This window comes from Leucoraja erinacea, chromosome 10 (assembly GCF_028641065.1).
Source record: "Leucoraja erinacea ecotype New England chromosome 10, Leri_hhj_1, whole genome shotgun sequence".
NCBI lineage: Eukaryota > Metazoa > Chordata > Chondrichthyes > Rajiformes > Rajidae > Leucoraja > Leucoraja erinaceus.
The window spans coordinates 28,249,478-28,269,704 of NC_073386.1; the positions used below are offsets into that span (position 1 = coordinate 28,249,478).

The window sequence follows — 20,227 nt, forward strand, 5'->3', positions numbered from 1 at the left end:
CGTTCATACCACTGTGGTGTAAACTACCCACGTGAAATATGAGGTGCTGATCCTCCAATTTGTGCTGGGCCTCACTCTGGCAATGGAGGAGGCCCAGGACAAAAAGGTCAGATTAGGAATGAGAGGGGGAATTGAAGTGCTGGGCCACCGGGAGATCAGCTTGGTTAAGGCTGACTGAGTGGAGGTGTTCAGCTAAACGATTGCCGAGCCTGCACTTGGTCTCGCTGATGTAGAGAAGTTGACACCTGGAACAGCGAATGCAGTAGATGAGGTTGGAGGACGTACAAATGAACCACTGCCTCACCTGGAAAGATCTTGGGTCCTTGGATGGAGTCCAGGGGGAGGTAAAGAGACAGGTGTTGCATCTTCAGCGGTTGCGGGGGAAAGTACCTGGGGAGGGGGTGGTTTTGGTGGGAAGGGACGAGTTGACCAGGGAGTTACGGAGATAACGGTCTCTGTGGAATGCAGAAAGGGTCGACACCAAGTGCAGAATACATGGCCAGTAGTGGGATTCATTTGGAGGTAGCGAAAATGTTGGAGGATTATATACTGTGTACAACGGACAAGGGGGACTCTGTCCTTGTTACGAGAGAGGGAGTGAGAGCGGAGTGGTGGAATATCGAGGAGATCCTAGTGAGAGCCTCATCTATAATGGAAGAGGAGAAACCCCGTTCCCTAAAGAATGAGAACATCTCCAATGCCCTGGTATGAAAAACCTTGTCCTGGGCACAGATGCGGCGTAGACGGAGGAATTGGGCGTAGGGGGTAGAGTCTTTACAAGAAGAAGGGAGAGATATAGGAAGGATGTCAACAAAATAGAGAGAGTACAGAGGAGATTTACTAGAATGTTGCCTGGGTTTCAACAACTAAGTTACAGAGATAGGTTGAATAAGTTAGGTCTTTATTCTCTGGAGCGCAGAAGGTTAAGGGGGGACCTGATAGAGGTCTTTAAAATGATGAGAGGGATAGACAGAGTTGATGTGGACAAGCTTTTCCCTTTGAGAATAGGGAAGATTCAAACAAGAGGACATGACTTCAGAATTAAGGGACAGAAGTTTAGGGGTAATATGAGGGGGAACTTCTTTACGCAGAGAGTGGTGGCGGTGTGGAATGAGCTCCCAGTGGAAGTGGTGGAGGCAGGTTCATTGGTATCATTTAAAAATAAATTGGATAGGCATATGGATGAGAAGGGAATGGAGGGTTATGGTACGAGTGCAGGCAGGTGGGACTAAGGGGAAAAAAATTTGTTCGGCATGGACTTGTAGGGCCGAGATGGCCTGTTTCCGTGCTGTAATTGTTATATGGTTATTGTTATATAGAAGAAGTGTAGTCAAGAGAGCAATGGGAGTCAGTGGGTTTGTAGTAGATGTCAGTCAATAGACTGTTTCCTGTGATGGAGACGGTGAGATCAAGAAATGGTAGGGAGATGTCAGAGATGGCCTACGTGAATTTGAGTGCAGGATGGAAATTAGTGGTGAAGTTGATGAAGTCAGTGAGTTCTGCATGGGTGCAGGAGGTAGCACTAATGCAGTCATCAATGTAGCAGAGGTAGAGTTCAGGGATAGGGCCAGTGTATGCCTGGAACAGGGATTGTTCAATGTACCCTACAAAGAGGCCCATGCGAGTGCCCATAGCTATGCCTTGGATCTGGAGAAAGTGGGAGGAGTCGAAGAAGAAGTTGTTGAGGTTAAGGACCAGCTCTGCTAGACGGAGAGGAGTATTGGTGGACGGAAATTGTTTGGTTCTGCGCTCGAGGAAGAAACAAAATGCCTTTTCAGGTGGGGGCGCTGCGAGATGGCTGCCTTGCCAGTAGCGTGTTCATTATTATGCCTTTTTTTGTTTTTTTCAGTGTGCCCAAATGTTTGTTTCAGTGTCTCTCGGTGTGCCTTGTGTGGGGGGTGGTGAAGGGGGGGACGGGGGAAGGCAACTTTTTCCATGTGGCCTCCCTCACGGCCTAACAGCATGGATTGAAGCGGCCTTTCCCACAGTCGGGCCCGGAGTTTCAGCAGCGGGCGCAGCGTGGACTTTTTATCGCGGTGCGGGCGAGCCCTTGCCGGGGGTCGCCAGAAGGGAATGCTCCAACCGCCGGCCCGCGGTCTATAACATCCTGAAGCCGCGGTCTGTGGACCTTCTAGCCGGGGACGTGGCGTGGACTTACCATCCGGAGCCTGGGATCCCTCGCCGGGGATAGCCAGAGAAGAGCTCCGACCTCCAGCCTGTGGCCTACAACATCCTGAAGCCACAGTCTCCGGTAAGAAAGTGATGATTCAGGACCTTCAAGCCGCGGAGTGTGCTCGACCATCCTGACGAGAGGGCCTGTACATTCGGCCGTCCGTAGCGGCAACTGCAGAGGGTTTTATGGCCTTGACCACGTTGAACAAGGAGGAAGACTGGCTGAACTTTGTACCTTCCACCACAGTGAAGAATACTGTGTTGGATGTTTGTGTTGAATCTTATTGTGTATTGTGTGTTCTTTTTTAATTATACCGCTGTTGGCAAATTCATTTCACTGCACCTTCGGGTGTATGTGATGAATAAAATTGACTATTGACTATGGGGGATGGAGGTGTAGAGTGACTGGACATCCATAGTAAAGATGAGGGAATGGGGACCTGGAAAACGGAAGTCATTGAAGAGACGACGAGCGTGTGAGGTGTCCTGTACATAACAGAGATAATTGGACCAGGGGGAAAGGATGGGGTCGAGGTATGTGGAAATTAATTCGGTAGGGCATGAACAAGCAGAAACAATGGGTCTGCCAGGACAGTTCTGTTTGTGAATTTTGGGGAGAAGATAATATCGGGCCTTGCTGGGGAATGATAAGGTTGGAGGCTTTAGGGGGCAGTGAGCCGGAAGTGATGAAGTCAGTAATGGTGTGTGACATTAAGGCCTGGTGCATGTCTGTGGGGTCATGGTCCAAGAATAAGTATGGGGAGGTGTCTGAGAGTTGTCGACTGGCCTCAGTTGCACGCCAGACTACCACGGCACTCTTAATCAACAAAGCTCCTTTCTTGTGCTGTTCACTCAACGGTACTAAAGTTGTGTTCAGACTATATGAATGCAGTTAAGGGCCTGTTCCACTTTCATGACCTAATTCACAACTTTTTTTACTCATGGACATTTTTGATCATGCTAGAAAAATGCTCTGACCTACTTGATGCCACGAGTACCTACGACTAGCATCACGGCCTGCTACGACCTACCTACGACCTCCTATGATCTTGTGACAACCATGCTGCGAGTAAAAGTCGGCAGATGTCGTGAATTAGGTTGTGAAAGTGGGACAGGCCCTTTAGGCTCCATGCAGAACACTGCACACTGTTTGGGCCTCCTAAATATAAACAAGATGTGTAAGTTCTAGAAGAAAGAGTTCTAAAATTACCACAAATTAAAATGACCACAAGAATGGTATCGGAAGTGAGATATTATTGTAATCAATTGTTTATCTTTTAGTGTTGTGAAGATTTTGGAGGTGACTTGTGGAACGGATTGAACAGGATGCAGGTGGAGAGAATTTCTCTTGTGGTAGATTATAAAGCCGACACTCATGAATACTAGCTAAATACTAATAAATTCAGTGGGGAAATCAAGAGAATTTTGATTTAACTCAGGCATACTTAAAATATGTTGTTTCTAACCACTCAAACTTACTGAAATAACCAGTTTAAATTTCAAAATCAGACAAGGAGATGAGAGATACGTGAATAGAAAAAAATGCGAAGAGGGTCAAATAAAATAATCCTGACTCCGGCAGATTAAGCACCATAAAGACTTGCTAGGACTCTTTCTCTGCTGTATGTTGTGTGTAATTCTATATCCCCGACATCCTACAGATTTGAGATTGTATATTCTTTGTTTAATTTTCTTTCTTTAATGAATGGTCTAAAACGTATAACATTATTGTCTTGTTTTTGCATCTTTATCGTTGAACCGTATTAATCGTTTACCATAATTATATAACAATGAATTTTAGCAGTTTTTTAAATGGTTTTATTAATTGAGCCAGCAATTATACCAGTGGATAATTTCCCGTTTCTGATTACTTCACAGTAAAGGCAGCTGTGATTTCAAGCAAGCAACTTTTGTATTTTATTTCTGTCATATCAGACCAATGGTTTATTGTTTGGAGGCAAACAATGTCCACTCGGCTTAGCTCCTTGCTCTCATCTGAAATATGGATAATCTGGTGATCTGTTTGCCTTGGTTGAATAGCTGGGAGTGAGAAAGCTGTGAAGCAGCCAATGATTGGCATATGAATGTCAGATAGATATTGTTATTAGGTAGTGGTGAAGGTGTGTAGCTGGCAGCAGAGTGTGAGGCTTCTGGTATAATTATTGAGAAATGGACTAGATAAAGTACTCACTCACATTGACCATGAGGCAGATCTCAAAAAACATTGAAGATATAATAGTACAGCAGAGGAACAGCCATGCTGGCTTATAATGGCTGTGCCAAACATGATGCCCAGGTAAACTCATCTCATCTGCCTACACAAGGTCCATATCCCTCTATACTTTGTATATCCATTTGTTGACCTAAAAGCTTCTTATCATTTCTATCATATCTGCCTCCATCACCAGCCCTGGCACTCTGTTTCAGGCAACCACCACCTGCTGTATGAAAACATCTTTCCCTCTTTAACTTCATCTATGCCCTCTAGTCTTTGACATTTCCATCTGAGGAACATTTTTCAAAGCTGCATTCATGTTCTTTTAAAAAAAAAATTTTTTTAATTAGAAGTACAGTAAATTACAGTAATACACATCACATATATCTTATTACATTTGTTGTACCACTTCATTTTTCGAGCTTTAAAAAAGGTAGAAATAAAATAAGTAAGGAAAGTGAGCAAGAGTCGTGAAGGCGCAGGAAAGTGTTGGGAAAAGAAAGCCCCTTAGAAAAGAAGTTAGAGAAGGAAGTAAAAAAAGGAAATAGACCCTAGAAAAGAAAGAAAAAAAGGAGAAACAATCGCTCTATTATAACACAAAACTCCGCAAAAAAGGATATACCAACCGTGTTTTTTGCCCCCCATTACCAGATCCTGGTGCCATTTATTTTTTAAATTACTATCGCACCTTATGCTTGTAATAGTTCCATAAATGCAGACCACGTCTTTTGGAAGTGGTCTGCTTTGCCTGCTAGGAGGAGTCTCATCTCTTCCAGGTGTAATGTTTCGAACATGTTTGAAATCCACATTTTTATTGTTGGTATTGGAGCATTTTTCCAGAATTTGAGTATAAGCTTTTTTCCCATTATTAGCCCGTAATTAAGTAAGTTCTTTTGAAACACGTTTAGTTCGGGGTTACCTTCCGATATTCCAAAAATGATCCATTCTGCTTTTGGTACCAGTTTTATTTTAATTAATTTTGTGAAGATTTCAAATATTTCGTCCCAGAATTTTTGGATTTTTATACAAAAAACAAAAGAGTGCGCTATGGTAGCTTCTTGAGACTGACATTTATCACAAGTGGGAGAGACATTGGGGAAAAGTTTATTTATTTTGTTTTTTGAATAATATAGTCTATGTAATGTTTTTAATTGAACTAGAGTATGTCGTACATTGATCGAGCATTTATGCACATATAGTAAATGTTTATCCCAGCTCTCTTTTGAAATTTTTATAGCTATGCATTCATGTTCTAAGTACTTCTCTCCTGGTATTCACTTAACTTCAACATGCAACAGATGCCTATGCACTTGCAAGGCTTCTTCTCTGCTGCTCAATCAAAGTACAAGCAAAACAAGCCAGGAAAATCAGAATGCTTACGTTCTTCCATGCTCCAATATAAATTACAGTAAAATTAAATCTTTGGGATGTCTTGTACCTATGGATGGAGGCAATAAGCCTTCTCTTTTAAGAGAAGGAGGCATAACTTCAATCAGCACTGAAGATAGACACAAAAAGCTAGAGTAACTCAGTGGGACAGGCAGCATCTCTGGAGAGAAGGAATGGGTGATGTTTCGGGTCGAGACCCTTCTTCAGTCTGAAAAAGGGTGACGTTTCGGGTCAATGTTTCTATGTCAAGACCCTTCCCGAAACGTCATCCATTCCTTCCCTCCAGAGATGGTGCCTGTGCCGCTGAGTTACTCCAGCTTTTTGTGTCTATCTTCGGTTCAAACCAGCATCTGCAGTTCTTTCCTACACACTTCAATCAGCACTGGGTAGCTTCAGCTTAAGTTAGCCACTCTTAAAGTTACACTGTATGGATATGCACTAACACAATAACCTATAGAGTTGGTGCTAGCTGGATCTTACAGTCATTTGATGGAGGCACAAATTCTGTGTGGCTACTACACTGCGTAAACCTAGGCATGAGCAACTTGCAGATGATGATGATTCTAGCAGATGTTTTCTACTGCCATCCAATTTCTCCACCAAAACTACATTTTAAGAAAACAAAAGATACTGTCACTTGAATTAAAACCAAATGTAGAATGTTCAGCTCTTGCCATGAGATGAAAATCTCTGATCTATTAATTCGCAGTGGCAACAGATATGCCCTGCTATCTCCAAAACCAGTCAGTCTTGCACGGATATTCTTAAGTTTCTTCCAAAGATTTTTAATAATCGTGCCTGTCTGTGTAAATAACCATAGTCTTGGATTGGAATCAGATAAGTTGAGCAATATAAATCTCAGATTCTTTAATTTACAATTTATTTTTATGGAATGATATGACCAATTCATAGGAGTGCTGTTTCTGGAAAAAGTATATATTAAAATAAATAATCCCACATAATATTTGAGGAACAAAATGCATCCATTTAAATGCATACCATTTATGGCTGATCAGTTATTCTTTTCTATTTTGTTTGTTTTACAAAGTTATTTTACAAATGTTATGTTTGATTTTAAAGGTGTTTATTTTGTAATTACCCAAAAACAAGTTTTGTAAAACTTTTGTAAAATATTCTGAATTCTTAATTTGATCACATTTAAAATTTGCTCTTTTTGTGACCAGTACTACAAACAGTGACTGGAATTGAATTTGTCATTTTCTGTGTGGGTGCTGGTGCCAGAATAACACTCACCCGGCCTCAGCCAAGAAAACATGTGGCGGATGTTTACTACTGATTTTATTATAATTGCAATGTTGAGTTTTTCCATTTAATTTTGTGAGTTGAAGGAAAATTCAGTTAATTTCACAGCATATTTTCTGGGAGATCAGCCAACTGGGCAGTTTTTTTTAGATTTGCAGAACAAAATAGCAAATATACAGGCCCTTCCGTCTAATTCACCCATGCCGACCAAGATGCCTTTCTACGGTAATCTCAATTACTTGCATTTGGCACATTTCCCTCAACCTTTCCTATCCACGTACCTGACAAACTCTTTCAATCACTGCATTTGCACCTGCTTCTACCATCTTCTCTGGCTGCTTGTTCCATATTGTAGATTGGTTACTTCTTACTAACCAATTGTAGTGCTTGTTAGTAGAAGCTCCACCTACTACGCAGTTTATATTATCAGGAGTTTGCTTACGTAATTTAGTCTGAGTAGCTGCTAGTTACTAAAACATCTTGCAGACGAATGCTGTACGAGTACTTTAATAAATATGTGTTGTTCCTTGACATGTGCACGACTCAACTCATTACACATATACCCATTTCTCTCTGTAAAAAGCCTGCCCCCTCAGATCCCTTTTAAATCTTACCCCCATCATCTCAAACCTATGTCCTTGTTTTAGAGAATTTCTCATCCTGGGAAAAATACCATGATTCTATGCTACCTATGCCCCTTTTATAAACCTCTCTGATGGCCACTTTTTCAGCATCCTTTGCTCCAGGATAAACAACCCTAGCCTATTCAATCTTATACCATCCTCTCCAGTCCAGGCAATGTTCCTGTGAATCTTTTCTGCACCCTCTCTTGCTTAACCATATCCTTCCTATAGCATGGCAATGAAGACTGTACATAATACCCCAACAGCGGCCTATGCATAAATTTGTACAACTAACATGATAGGAAGAATTGCATGCATACAGGTAGGGTGACACAAATAAAACCTCAAGTTTAAGATTATCGCCATATGTACAAATACAGTGATGCACAGATACAGTCTTGCTTGCATACATCACAGGCACATAGACAACACGCAGAGAAACAAATACACATAATTTATACACAAATTACACATACAATTCTAAAGAAAAGAAGACTAAGCAACAAAACAATATGCAAAAACATAATTAAAAAATAAATATAAATACAAGCCCATGGTAATGCAAGAGGTGGGCTGTAATGATCCATAGTTGAAGTAGGTTTAGGGTTGTGTAAGGTGGTTCAAGAATCTGATAGTTGTAACAAAGTATTTGTTCCTCAACCTGGTGGTGTTGTACCTCCTGCCCAATGGTAGCAGCGAGAAGAGCCTTGGTGTGGATACTTGATGATACATGTTGCTGCCTTGAGGCCACCAGGAGGCGCCATCAGCGATGGCAGCCAATGGTCTGCAGTATTTTTGTCTTTTTTGTTATTTTTAGTTATTTTTTAAAAGTTTGTGTTAATGTTCTCTGGCTTGTTTTATGTGGGAGGTGAGGGGAGAGGTCGGGGAAACATTTATTCAATCTCTTACTTTGCTGGAGATGCAATTGTTATCTGGATCATATCTCCGGTCGCTCTGTGGCCTAACATCATGGTGCTGCCGGCCTTGCTCGGGACTGACATTGAGCCCCACCGTGGGGCCGTGGTCTTACCATCAAAGCCTGCGATCCCTTGCCTGGGATCAACGCTCCAACTGCGGCCAGCGGATTTCTACATCGAGGAGCTAACAGTCTCGGGTGGAGACTGATGTCGGGCAACTCCAAAGTAGCAAGAGGTTCGACTAGTCCTGACCTGGTGTCCGATCGCCGGCGCAGTGGAGCTGAGATCCCCCGATGCCGAAGCTTGATCGCCCCGTTGCGGAGGGCCCAATCACCGGCTACAGGAGCCAAGATCGTCCCGTCAACAGAAGGCTCGAGGCCCCAGACCACGGGAGAACAAAGGGGGTTGAACTTTTTTTCTGACTTCCATCACAGGAGGAATGTGGAGGAGTCACTGGTGGATGTTTATGTAAAAAGTACTTTGTGTGTCTTGTCACTTTTTATTGGTCGACTGTATGGCAAACCAAATTCCACGCATGTTGCAAAACATACTTGGCTAATAAAGTATGATTACAATTATGATTATGATATGGATGTTTTTGATGGAGTGGAAGGCTGTGCCTGAGCTGAGTTCACCTACATGGCTGTACATGTACAATTATTTTGAAGCTACAAATTGGCAATTAACTTGAATGAAGTCATGTTGATGTATAGCATTACTTGATATGATAGCACAGTGGCACAGCTGGTAGAACTGCTGCCTCACAGTGCCAGAGTCCCAGGCTCGATACTGACCCTACGTACTGTCTATGAGGAGTTTGCACTTTCTCCCTGTGTCTGCAAGGTTTCTTCCAGGTACTCTGGTTTCCTCCCACATCCCAAAGACATGCAGTGTTTTGGTTAATAGATCTAGTAAATTGCCCTTTGTGTGTAGGGAGTGGGTGTGTAAGTGGGATAACATAGATCTAGTGTGAACAGACGATCAATGGTTAGCATGGACTCTGAAGGCTGAAGAGCCCACTTCTTTGCTGAATCTTTTAGTCAATTGAAAAGCATGCAAAACCGAGCTTCTCCTTGTACCTCAGTATATGTGACAATAATGTTATTAATGTAGTTTAGTTTGTGCCTGAAGAAAACCGGAGCACCCGGTCACAGTCACCGGGATTCACAAGGTCACAGGGACCACATGCAAACTCCCTACAGACAGCACCCGAGGTCAGGATCGAATCTGGGTTTCTGATGCTTTGAGGCAGAACCTCTACCATCAATAAATAGTTATATTATTCTTCATTGGTGAGCACTCATCGATCACATGTTGATCATCTGCCAGGCTTTACCATTTCTATGAGCTAAGTACTGTCTGACAGGACAAAAGCTGGCTGCCTCTCCAAATCCCTCATTTTGTTTGTGGATACGTTTCACAAAGGCAATGGATTAGTTTGCTGTGGCAAGGAAGATATTGATGCCATATTACGGTAGACGGTTTTAGTAGATTGTGATTGAATAAATCAGTGGCGACCCGCTTTCTGGTGTGTATTCCACTCCCACACTGTACTTCACGGGCACCCCAAAGAATAACTATTGACCTGTCAATTGGGTGTACAAAGCCTTCCATGAATAACTCTGCTATCCTGAAGATTTTATCTTCCAGAAGGCCACACACACTATCTATTCCTTCAGGCATGTACTGCAACCTCATCCTTCAATTGGAGAATAGCTTTAAACCCTCGGTGCTGAAGTGCTGGAAAGTAGAGGAAAAATCATCAGAAAAAAAACCAAAATGGAAAACTAGAAATTCTCTTGTGGAATTACGATTCCTGCAATGTGAAAAGATGTTGCTTTACATGCAGCAAAGTGTGAACCCAGGCCTCCTAATTTTACATATTGGATCTTCCTTCTAGCCCATCCTGTTAAAATGATTCCATTGTCCAAGAGATATCATCTGACTGTTATTGATTTTACATCTAAAACCTTTTTTACTTTTTCCACCAGTTGCCTTTGTAATTATAGTTAGCTCAACTGCAAAAATAATAGTTTTCAAATTTCAAATGTAAAACACACAAAAGATCTTACTTTTTGTGATATTAATCACTCTCTTGGTATCTTACCACTGAGCAGAATGGGTTAAAATTGAAGTCCCGGATCAAAACGAATCTTGTCAGCCAGTCAGTGACTCAAACATTCTAAAGCTAACGTATACAGAAAATATTAAAAGTAAAAACTAAATAATTGTATAAACGCATAAACACCCAACCCTCCATCCTTCTGTCATTGATGATAGTCACTAATGTATTAATTTAGTGCTTTTATAGTGGGGTGGTGGAGGAAGATCTGTACCGTCTGCCTGACTTAATTGATTCTTTTATTTTATGATACTATAAAGGTTATAAGGACACAGAAGACTGGCTTGTTCAGGCGGTTCTTCACTTTTATTTATATAAGGAACAGAAGACTGGCTTTCAGGCGGTTCTTCACTTCCATCAACCTCTTTTACATCCATTGGTGAATCATCTGAAGATTCCCTGCCAGCTCCTTCCCTTTCTTCTCCAACAGACGACTTTGACGACGACATAATTTCGACGCACCTCTTGATGCCCGACAGTCTTAGTCAACTGGAAGAATTTGGTCGCCAGAAGAAGCCGCAGAAGAAGCTGCCCAAACTGCAGAGGCAACGGCAATTCAGTGATCTGTGGGTTCGCATAGAAGAGAGGTGGGTTTGGTTAATTATGTTTAAAATGCCTCTCAAGAGATGATGTCATGATGTGTAAGAAAAAGGTGGCAGCATCACTGAGAATGAAAGGAACATGTCATTCTGGTAATTTTGCTAACATTGATGATTTAATCCATTTGTACTGATTGCATTGTCCACTTTTTTCTTAAACAAGAATATTCTTTAAACTGCATGTTCTGGCTTAGTTCTACCTCAGAGTCGTGCTTATTTTGTGATGTGATAACCACTCAAATATGCAAAGAAGAAACACAATTGAAATTAATTGTTACCTGTGAGATTTGGTATTTGCTGAACTGTGCTAGTAAGCTGCAAAGTCAACCCTAAGATAATGCCAATGAGGGTCAGAAAACAATTCAATTGGGGAGCGAAAAGTTTAACTGAAATTTATATAACTTAACTAAATAGTTCATTGGATTATACTTTTACTCACTTCACTATTATTATAAAACTATGATTTTTTTTGGATTTGCTCCATACATTATTGCTGGATTTTTATTGTTTCAGCTGTCAAGTGCCCTAATAATAACATTACATGACAGCTTAATATTGTATAATTTGTTTTGTAGCTTGATGTATATTTTTTCAATTTCTTTCAGTTTGTTTTTCTGTTTTAGTTTAATACAAATTAACACGGATTTGACTGTTAATATGGCCAAATGCTGCATTCTTGTTGGTTCTGCTATCGACAACAATGTGTATGGTCAGTGACTAAGTGTACCACTGAACAAATATTGAACCACATAGGTCAGTACTGGTCCTGCAATAAGTGAGATCACCTCAAGCAGAATAATCGTAAGTCAGGGTAATCAAGGATCAAGGAGGGGGAAAACCAATGGCATATTTTCAGTCAACTGACATAGGACCATAATATATAGGAGCTGAATTAGGTCATTCGGCCCATTGATTCTGTTCCGCCATTCGATCATGGCTGATCTATTTTTTCTCTCAGCCCCATTCCCCTGGTTTCTCCCTGTATCCTCAGGCACCCTTATCTGTCAAGAACGTCATTTAATTTAATTCATGATTGGACAGAAGAGTGACAGATATGGAACTATACTCCAGCACTAACTTGGCGTGGACTTGCAATTTTTTACAAAAGATCGGTTGATTTGAAACACGCTTTTATAAATTCATTTTTACATTCTCACTATGTTAGTATATTAAGTCTACTTCAATATGCAACAAGGGTCCATGGTTCAGGTAATTCATGGCCTATATAATCCTGGTGGATAAATGTTTACAATTGTTCAGTTATCAGGAGTTGTGAATTCAGTTCTTGTTCAATGTCCACATTTATCTACACTTTCCATTTTGAATGGGTTACACCTCGTCTCATCTTGCCTCTTGCATGGACACCATCCTTAATTTCACTTTTCTGTCTAGGCTGCATCTGCTTCCAAGTTGAGGCTTTCCACTCCAGAATATCCGAGATGTCTTCTTTTTTCACAGAAAATCTTTTGTGACATTGGCTAGGACTTGCACATCTTCGGAATAAATGTGGGAGTTGAATTCCCCTCGTCTGTAGCCTCCCTCCTTCACAGCAACGATAACTGGTGTGTTGCTAGTGTGTGTCTGCCACAACTGGTGTGCCTATAGGAACTGATCACATCTCTCAGGATGGAGCATCAAGCAATAATTGTTTTTGCATATTTTGGGATATAAACCACTTCAAAGCTGTTGTTTCAGCTCTTTGGGCCAATTCCACAATATTTTGTAAGAACCAAGATTTGACATAACTGTTAAATTGTTTTTCAGCAGAGGTACGATAGAAGACAGCATCAATGTTACCAAAATATGTTTGTGTTTTATTTTTTCAAACCACTACTGAAGGCTTTTATTCTTTATCATCCTTCCAACATCTTACCTAGCTGGCCAATCGTCAGCCATCATTTAAAACCCTAGACAGATTTTTGGACAGAATTTCATTGTCATACCATAGTTAAGTTGAATTACTATTCTTCTCCTTGTTCTCACTGTTTTTTTTTTTCTGTCTTTGCTATTCTTCCTTCTTTTCTGATTTATTTAAACTCTTGTTTATTTTTATTTTTTTAATAAATTCTGATCTATGTGCTAGAGGATTTAATGTCTAAATCGCAGGGGTAACATGAATGCCCAATGGTCTCACATATTTATTAATATTATTTGTATTTCCAGCAAATGTCAACTTGACTGAGAACTGTCATCTTTGCCAGTTGGAATGTTCACCATCTGATGACATTCTGACATTGTATTGCAGTGATTTCTATAGATATACTATAAGGGAATTTCTCCATATCTTGCCTGTATCCCAATATCACAAACAGAAGTGTTGGGGAAATTCCCCATTCTTCTTAAGCAGTTCCTTTGGATCAAGGATGACTTACTTTGACTTTGGGTTTGTGAGTTCTGAAGCACCTGATGAGCCAATGTAAAACTGCAGACTCTTCCACAGATGGGGCAGGTGGTGGCTGACAGGGCAGGTGGGTGAGTTGTTTGCGAGGAAGTCTGACCCGTCCAAATTTTATATGGGCCTTGTGCGTGTTCCCAATGCATGGATTTGTGGTTCTCAATATCATTCAGGTTCTCCTTTTTGCACATCGAGCAGTAATGGGCCAGAGGTTCTCAAGAGTTAGTGGTGATGTTGCATATCTTAAATGGAGAGTTTGAGTGCATCCTCAAATCTTTTCCTTTGCCTGTCTGACTATTAATGCCATAGCAATAAACTTATCTGGCTCAGATAAGGACTTTCAAACCCACACTCAATAAATATCTCAGAGATTCAGAGAATCCAGTATAATTTCTCTTCATGGAATAACACCGTAATAACAAACGTGATATTATTCCCCATTTCAAAATGGTTCTTGTAAAAAATTTCACCACAGTTTTAAAACCTGTCTGCTTTACACTATTGCCAAAATTCACACCTAAACAACAATCCATTGCTTGAAAATTTAGAACAATGTTACTATACATGAGAATGCTTGTAAGATCAATTTCTTCAGCAAAGCAGAGAGAAGCGCCATAGAAAATTAAAAACTAGCCAAGAAAAATAAAATTTATAATACTTTTATTTATAAAAGTAATTTTAAGATTGTAGCGATAAGTAGTACTTCAACGTTAATCAAATACATAATCTAAGAAATGTACACCAATATTTGAAAGTCCATTTTCTTGTATGCAGTAGTTCAGTGAATGCTCTCAGGGTTTAAATGCTAAGCAACTATAGAATGAATAAGTCTAATTATTTTACATTAATTATAGAGGATGTTGTAACTGAATGATCAAAATGTGTGTGTGTGCGTGTATTTGTGTGTGTGTGTGTGTGTATATATATATATATATGTAGAGTTAAAGAAGGTACGAGATGGAACGTTGGAAAGGTTTATGGTATAAATTCCAGAGCTTAAGGTCTTGGCAGTTAAAGGCATGGAGTGATTAAATTGGGAATAACCAAGAGCCCAGAATTATAGGATCTCAAAAATATTTTCAACATTTATTGTGCTGGAGGAAATTTACATTTCCTATTTGAAAGTGAAGAAGTGGAGTTAGAAATATTTCACAAGTTCTTTGCAGTGTGCTCAAAGTAGGAGACCTCTCTTTATAACACCAATCGATAGCTATTTTTCTGCAGAGAGCTAACATTTCTCAAAAAGAAATCTGTCACAATGACAGCTTTATATCCCTTTGACCTGAAGTGTATCATCTGAAAACAAACGTAATGCAAACCCTAAAGCCCCTAAAACAACAAGGTCAGTAAATTGAAACCATGTCAGTCACCTCTGACGCCCAGGGTTGGCCATAGTGCTGGATGCACACAGGTCCTGTGAGTCAACTTTGGCTTGAACTAAGCTGCATACAATGACATTTTTTTGGTAGTGCACCCTTTCTTGTGTGGGGTGTTAGGGAAAGTTTTACTGACCTGAAGAATGGATCAGCTCATTGATCTGATAACAGTTCGAACAAGTGGAACCTTAATATGCTCCTAGCTCCAACATTCCTGACGTCTGATCTCGAGCAGGGATAAATAGAAGATGATCTTTGTCTCCAGCCACGAAGGCTGACCTTCATTGTCTATCATAATGAAGGTTTACTTTGGAAGCCAAAAGACCGTTGTCTTTCTGCATATACAAACATAAAATATTGCGTTCTTACAATCATAGAGCACAGAAACAGGCTCTTCAGCCCAACTTGTCTGCCGACCAATGTTATTCCCACCTGCCTGCATTTTACCCATAATCCCGTCAAATCTTCCTTTTCATATCTTAATTAAAATATAACCTGAAAAGTAATCAATATTTCAAATACCTTCAAATCCGAGATTACCTGAAAAAAACACACACAAGAATATCAAACTCTAGACGCAGATCTATTAGATGAAGGAATGAATAGAAATGCGGAATCAAGTAATTTAATATCATATTTGTAAAACATCATACGGCAGGTACTCGGGAAACTTGTTAACTCGTGAAAATCTTTCAACATGAAGAAAGATATCCACGAGTCAAATTTACTCTTGAAGTAAACATTTTAAACTTTTAAACTGCCACAGATACAAATAATGTCATACACAAGAAAGGGCAGGTCTTATTGGTGTTATAAAGGTCTTACCTCATGTGTGGTCATGAAGATTTTCATTTTCCACTTTCAATGCTTAGCTCAGTTTCTATTCCACGCATTCCACACTGCCCGGCCAGTCAAAATGCATGAGGAAGTGCAGTGCCTGAAGGATAATGCTATAATTGGGAAGTTGAGGAGCAGTCTTGCATGTTGAAAAAGAAACTGGAAATGTTATGATAGGCAAGGCCAGCCTGTTGTATTTTTGCATAATTAATATGTCTTATTTACAAATAGTTGATGTGTGATGGACCCAGTCTGGAATACTAGGGGCAGCATGGTGGTGCAGCAGTAGAGTTGCTGCCTAACAGCACCAGAGAACCGGGTTCAATCCTGATTACGGGTACTTGTCTGTACAGAGTTTGTACTTTCTCCTTGTGACCTATGTGGAATTTCTCTGGGATCTCCGGTTTCTTCCCACACTACAAAGACATCCAGGTTTGTAGGATAATTGGCTTGGTAAAATTGTAAATTATCCCTGGTGAGGCTAGGATAGTGTATGTGTGCGGGGATTCCTGGGTGGCACGGACTCGGTGGGGTAAAGGGCGAAGGGCCTGTTTCTGCGCTGTATCTCAAAACTAAGCTGTCAGTCAATCATTTTCAGTCAATTTTGGCGATTTAGATTTGGTTCAACTAGAAACTGCTGACTATTGGCACCAAAGATGATATTTATGCAGATGTTGAAATATCACAATTTACCGTGTATTTCTATCCACTAGCCAGACAACATATCAGTTATTTTAAATACGGGTGACCCCCCATGTTACAACAGTTCAGGTAATGGAAATTCATCCTTATGAAATTCGCAAATCACTATTAAATAAGTCTGAAATAGGGTCATAGGATCATATAATGTAGAAACGGGCACTTCGGCCCAACTTGCCCATGCCAACCAACATGTCCCTTCTACACTAGGCTCATATACCTGCAATTGGCCCATAGCCCTCTAAACCTATCCTATCCATGCACCTGTCTAAATGTTCCTTAAACGTGATCATAACAGCCTCAACTACCTCCTCCGCAGCTCATTTAATGCACCCATCACCCTTTGTGTGAAAAAAAAAGTTACCCCTCAGGTTCCTATTAAATCTTTTCCCCCCTCACCTTAAACCTATGACCTCTGGTTCTCGATTCTCCTACTTTGGAAAAAGACTGTGCATTCACCCTATTATTCCTCTTATGATCTTCTACACCTCATCCTCCTGTGCTCTAAGGAATAAAGTCGTAGATTGCTTAACCTCTCCCCATAGCCCAAGCCCTCGAGTCCTGGCAACATCCTTGTAAATCTTTTATGCACTCTTTCCAGCTTAACAACATCTTTCCAATAACAGGGCGACCAAAGTTGAACACAAGTGGCCTCACCAATGTCTTGTACAACTGTAACATGAATCCAGAATAAAAAAAATAGCTGGCAGAATTTGTGTTCATCTAGCATTTCTTCACACATACACAGGTGTGGAGAAGAAAAATAAACCCCTGGAGTAAATCAGTTGGCCAAACAGCATCTGGGGAAATGGGTTAGGAATTGTTGATGTTTCAGGTACAAACCCTACATCAGGTTCTGATGCAGGGTGTCAAATTGAAATATCAACCACCCCTTCCAATATCACCACACACTCTATCCCCATAAATGTCTCTTGACCTCTTGAATTCCTCCAGCATCTATTGTATCTACTGTCTCTGCAGATTATGTGGCTTTGTGTTTCGGAAATATTATGATATGATTGGTTTTTGGGATTGCAAAGGTGACATACAAGAAAAAAAGGTGGTTTAAACAATAATGGAAGTTGGGGCTTCCATCTCACCTGTATTTAAACATCTTTGGCGTGGTAACAATATGCTCTGCACTGGGAGTAAAACAGGTCTTTTATCTGAATGTTGAAAGTAATAGCAAGTAACATTATGTAATTCAACAAGCTTTAAAACATTTCCATTTTAATACCTTAAGGACCTCCATCAGACCAACATGTAATCAAAAGAAGCATGGATTAGGTGACAGAAAGAAATGTATTTTGGCATGAAGCACAGGTCTTGTTTAATAGCTCAAGAAAACTTGGACACAAGCATGCACATTTCCTAAGATTATATTCCCTTATTTTGAGTTTCAGTCAATCCCCATGCTTGAAGATGTTAGAAAATTAATAAAATTGTAGATCCAGAATCTGAAACAAAAGCAGAAATGCTGGAAGAACTTAGACAGTCTAATGGCATCTCTGGAAGAGAAACCAGTCTAGTTCTCCCAACAGTTCTTGGAGGCATTTTGGCTGATTATAAATAACCTGATCCAAGGCTGATGTTTTACAGACCAATCTCCTCCAAAGCTCAAAGCAAAATTTGGCTCAAAGCAAAATTAAGTCCAGAATTTTAGGTGCAGGTGCAGACCATTATATTCCTAGTGTTTAATTACAATTCACTTGAGCAATTTATATTCCCTCGTCCCCTATGACTAGTTTTCACTCATAAACTGTGCAAGTTTAATTCATTTCTCTGGTCTCAATTGTTTACACTAAATTTGGTGTTAACTCCATTCTGTATGTGTGTGAATGTGATCAGAACATTTTTACTTATTACGTTTCAGAAAAAATATATAAATAAACATAATTGATATGCAATGCAACCGATTCAATCTTCACAGGAAATCACTTTTTGTTTCTGAAGCAACAAATAAGATATTGTAATTTTAATATGCTGTCTTCAAAAGCTTTAATATATATCCAGGAATTTGCAAGAAATGGTTACCAAAAAAACCTTAATAATTGGCTAGTGAAACTCAATTTCCACAACCATTATAGCCATCAAGTTTGTGGTTTGATTGCAGCACAGTATTGTATTCACTGTGTCAATTATGCTTAAAAGATTAAAGATTAAATTTACTGGAAAACATTACTGAGCTAGATTAATGCCATGGTCTGGATTTTTCTAGCATAATGTTTCACTCATGTCTAATGCTTAATGTTTTAATCTATATCAGCCTATGAATGCCTGGATTATTTATTTGGCCACTTGAGATACATTTTGTTTCAAGGTACAATTATTCCTTACTTTGTGGCTTCCCTGCACTGCATGCTTCCAATGACCAAGAATGGTACTGTGCGTAATTCAACCATGAGAAATACTGGAGCAGTAAGTGGAAAACTGACTCTGGTATATTCTATTGCTGGTGGGAAGTCGGGTATTACCTAACTCAATATCCCTCATGGTTGAGATAAGAATAACAGATGATGAGAATGGTTAGGAAATATTATGTTGCCCACCTTTTCCCACTCAACATTCACCGCCTACTGATCTAGTTCAAACGGTGCACCAATGGTGATAAGGCCAGCAATCATCCATTGCTGCTGGCATCATATGACAGTTAATTGCTGAGCAAGCTTGGTCAGAGACCTTGGGGCAGGTAGCAAAGGCATGCCCATCACTAAATGGTCTACCACTGGAGAGCCTTCATAGATTCCATATCCAACTTGGACTTATCTGATGTAGTTTTGCAGACTCAGATTTCCCCAAGACATGTTCAGAGAGATGCACGAGAAACAATGGGAAAACCATAGTGACACTCCTGTATGGAGAAAACCACAGAGGTCACACTCCTTTGGGGTATTGATGTGGATAGAGAACTGGCTGGCAAACAGGAAGCAAAGAGTTAAACGGGTCCTTTTCATCCACAGAGGTCAAGGCTCAGTGCTGGGACCCCAGGTCACTTTGTGGACACTCCAAGTTTGCAGCTTCCTCGAGGAGGATACAGGGTTGACAAATCACCCAGATGCAGTATAATGTGGATAAATGTGAGGTTATCCCATTTTGGTGGCCGGGAAAGCATCAGCGAGACCTGGGTGTCATGGTACTGCTCGCTAAGGTAGGCATGCAGGTGCAGCAGAAAGATCACTTGGTACTGCATATGTCTAAGGTGATTATAGATCCTTTATTTTCAGTGAAAAACGTGTCTCACCTTGGACACTGGGATTTGCCAAAAGCATACTGACCCAGAACATGGGGAACATGAAACAAAAGCTGAAGAACAGAAAGAGAGAGAGCAGGAGGGTGAGGACGGCATTAAAAGGGGGAAAGTCCCAGTACACCAGCAGCCTCTTCTCCCAGCAGAGCAGAGACAGGTGTGTACAACACCAACAGAGTTCCCCAAGAAACAGCTGAGAAACCCCCTTGAAAGCTAATAGTCACTCCCATGCACCTTTTTCTTTTTAGAACACAACAACTTGAGAAAAGCTGTGTTCAGTTGAGACTGATTCCATCCAGAACAGTGTGGATAGAAACGAGGTACTGCAGATGTTGGTTAACACACAAAGGGACACAAAATGCTGGAGTAACTC

The 20,227-nt window shown here is 40.5% G+C and overlaps 1 protein-coding gene across 1 annotated transcript in view; it reads left to right on the forward strand.

The window, feature by feature from the left end:
* trabd2b (TraB domain containing 2B) overlaps positions 1 to 20,227 on the forward strand; it is a 334,868-nt gene that overhangs the window by 303,342 nt on the left and 11,299 nt on the right. The window contains exon 7 of the mRNA XM_055641817.1: positions 11,027 to 11,288. Coding sequence (XP_055497792.1) covers positions 11,027 to 11,288 — 262 coding nt within the window. The remainder of the gene's footprint in view (positions 1 to 11,026; positions 11,289 to 20,227) is intronic.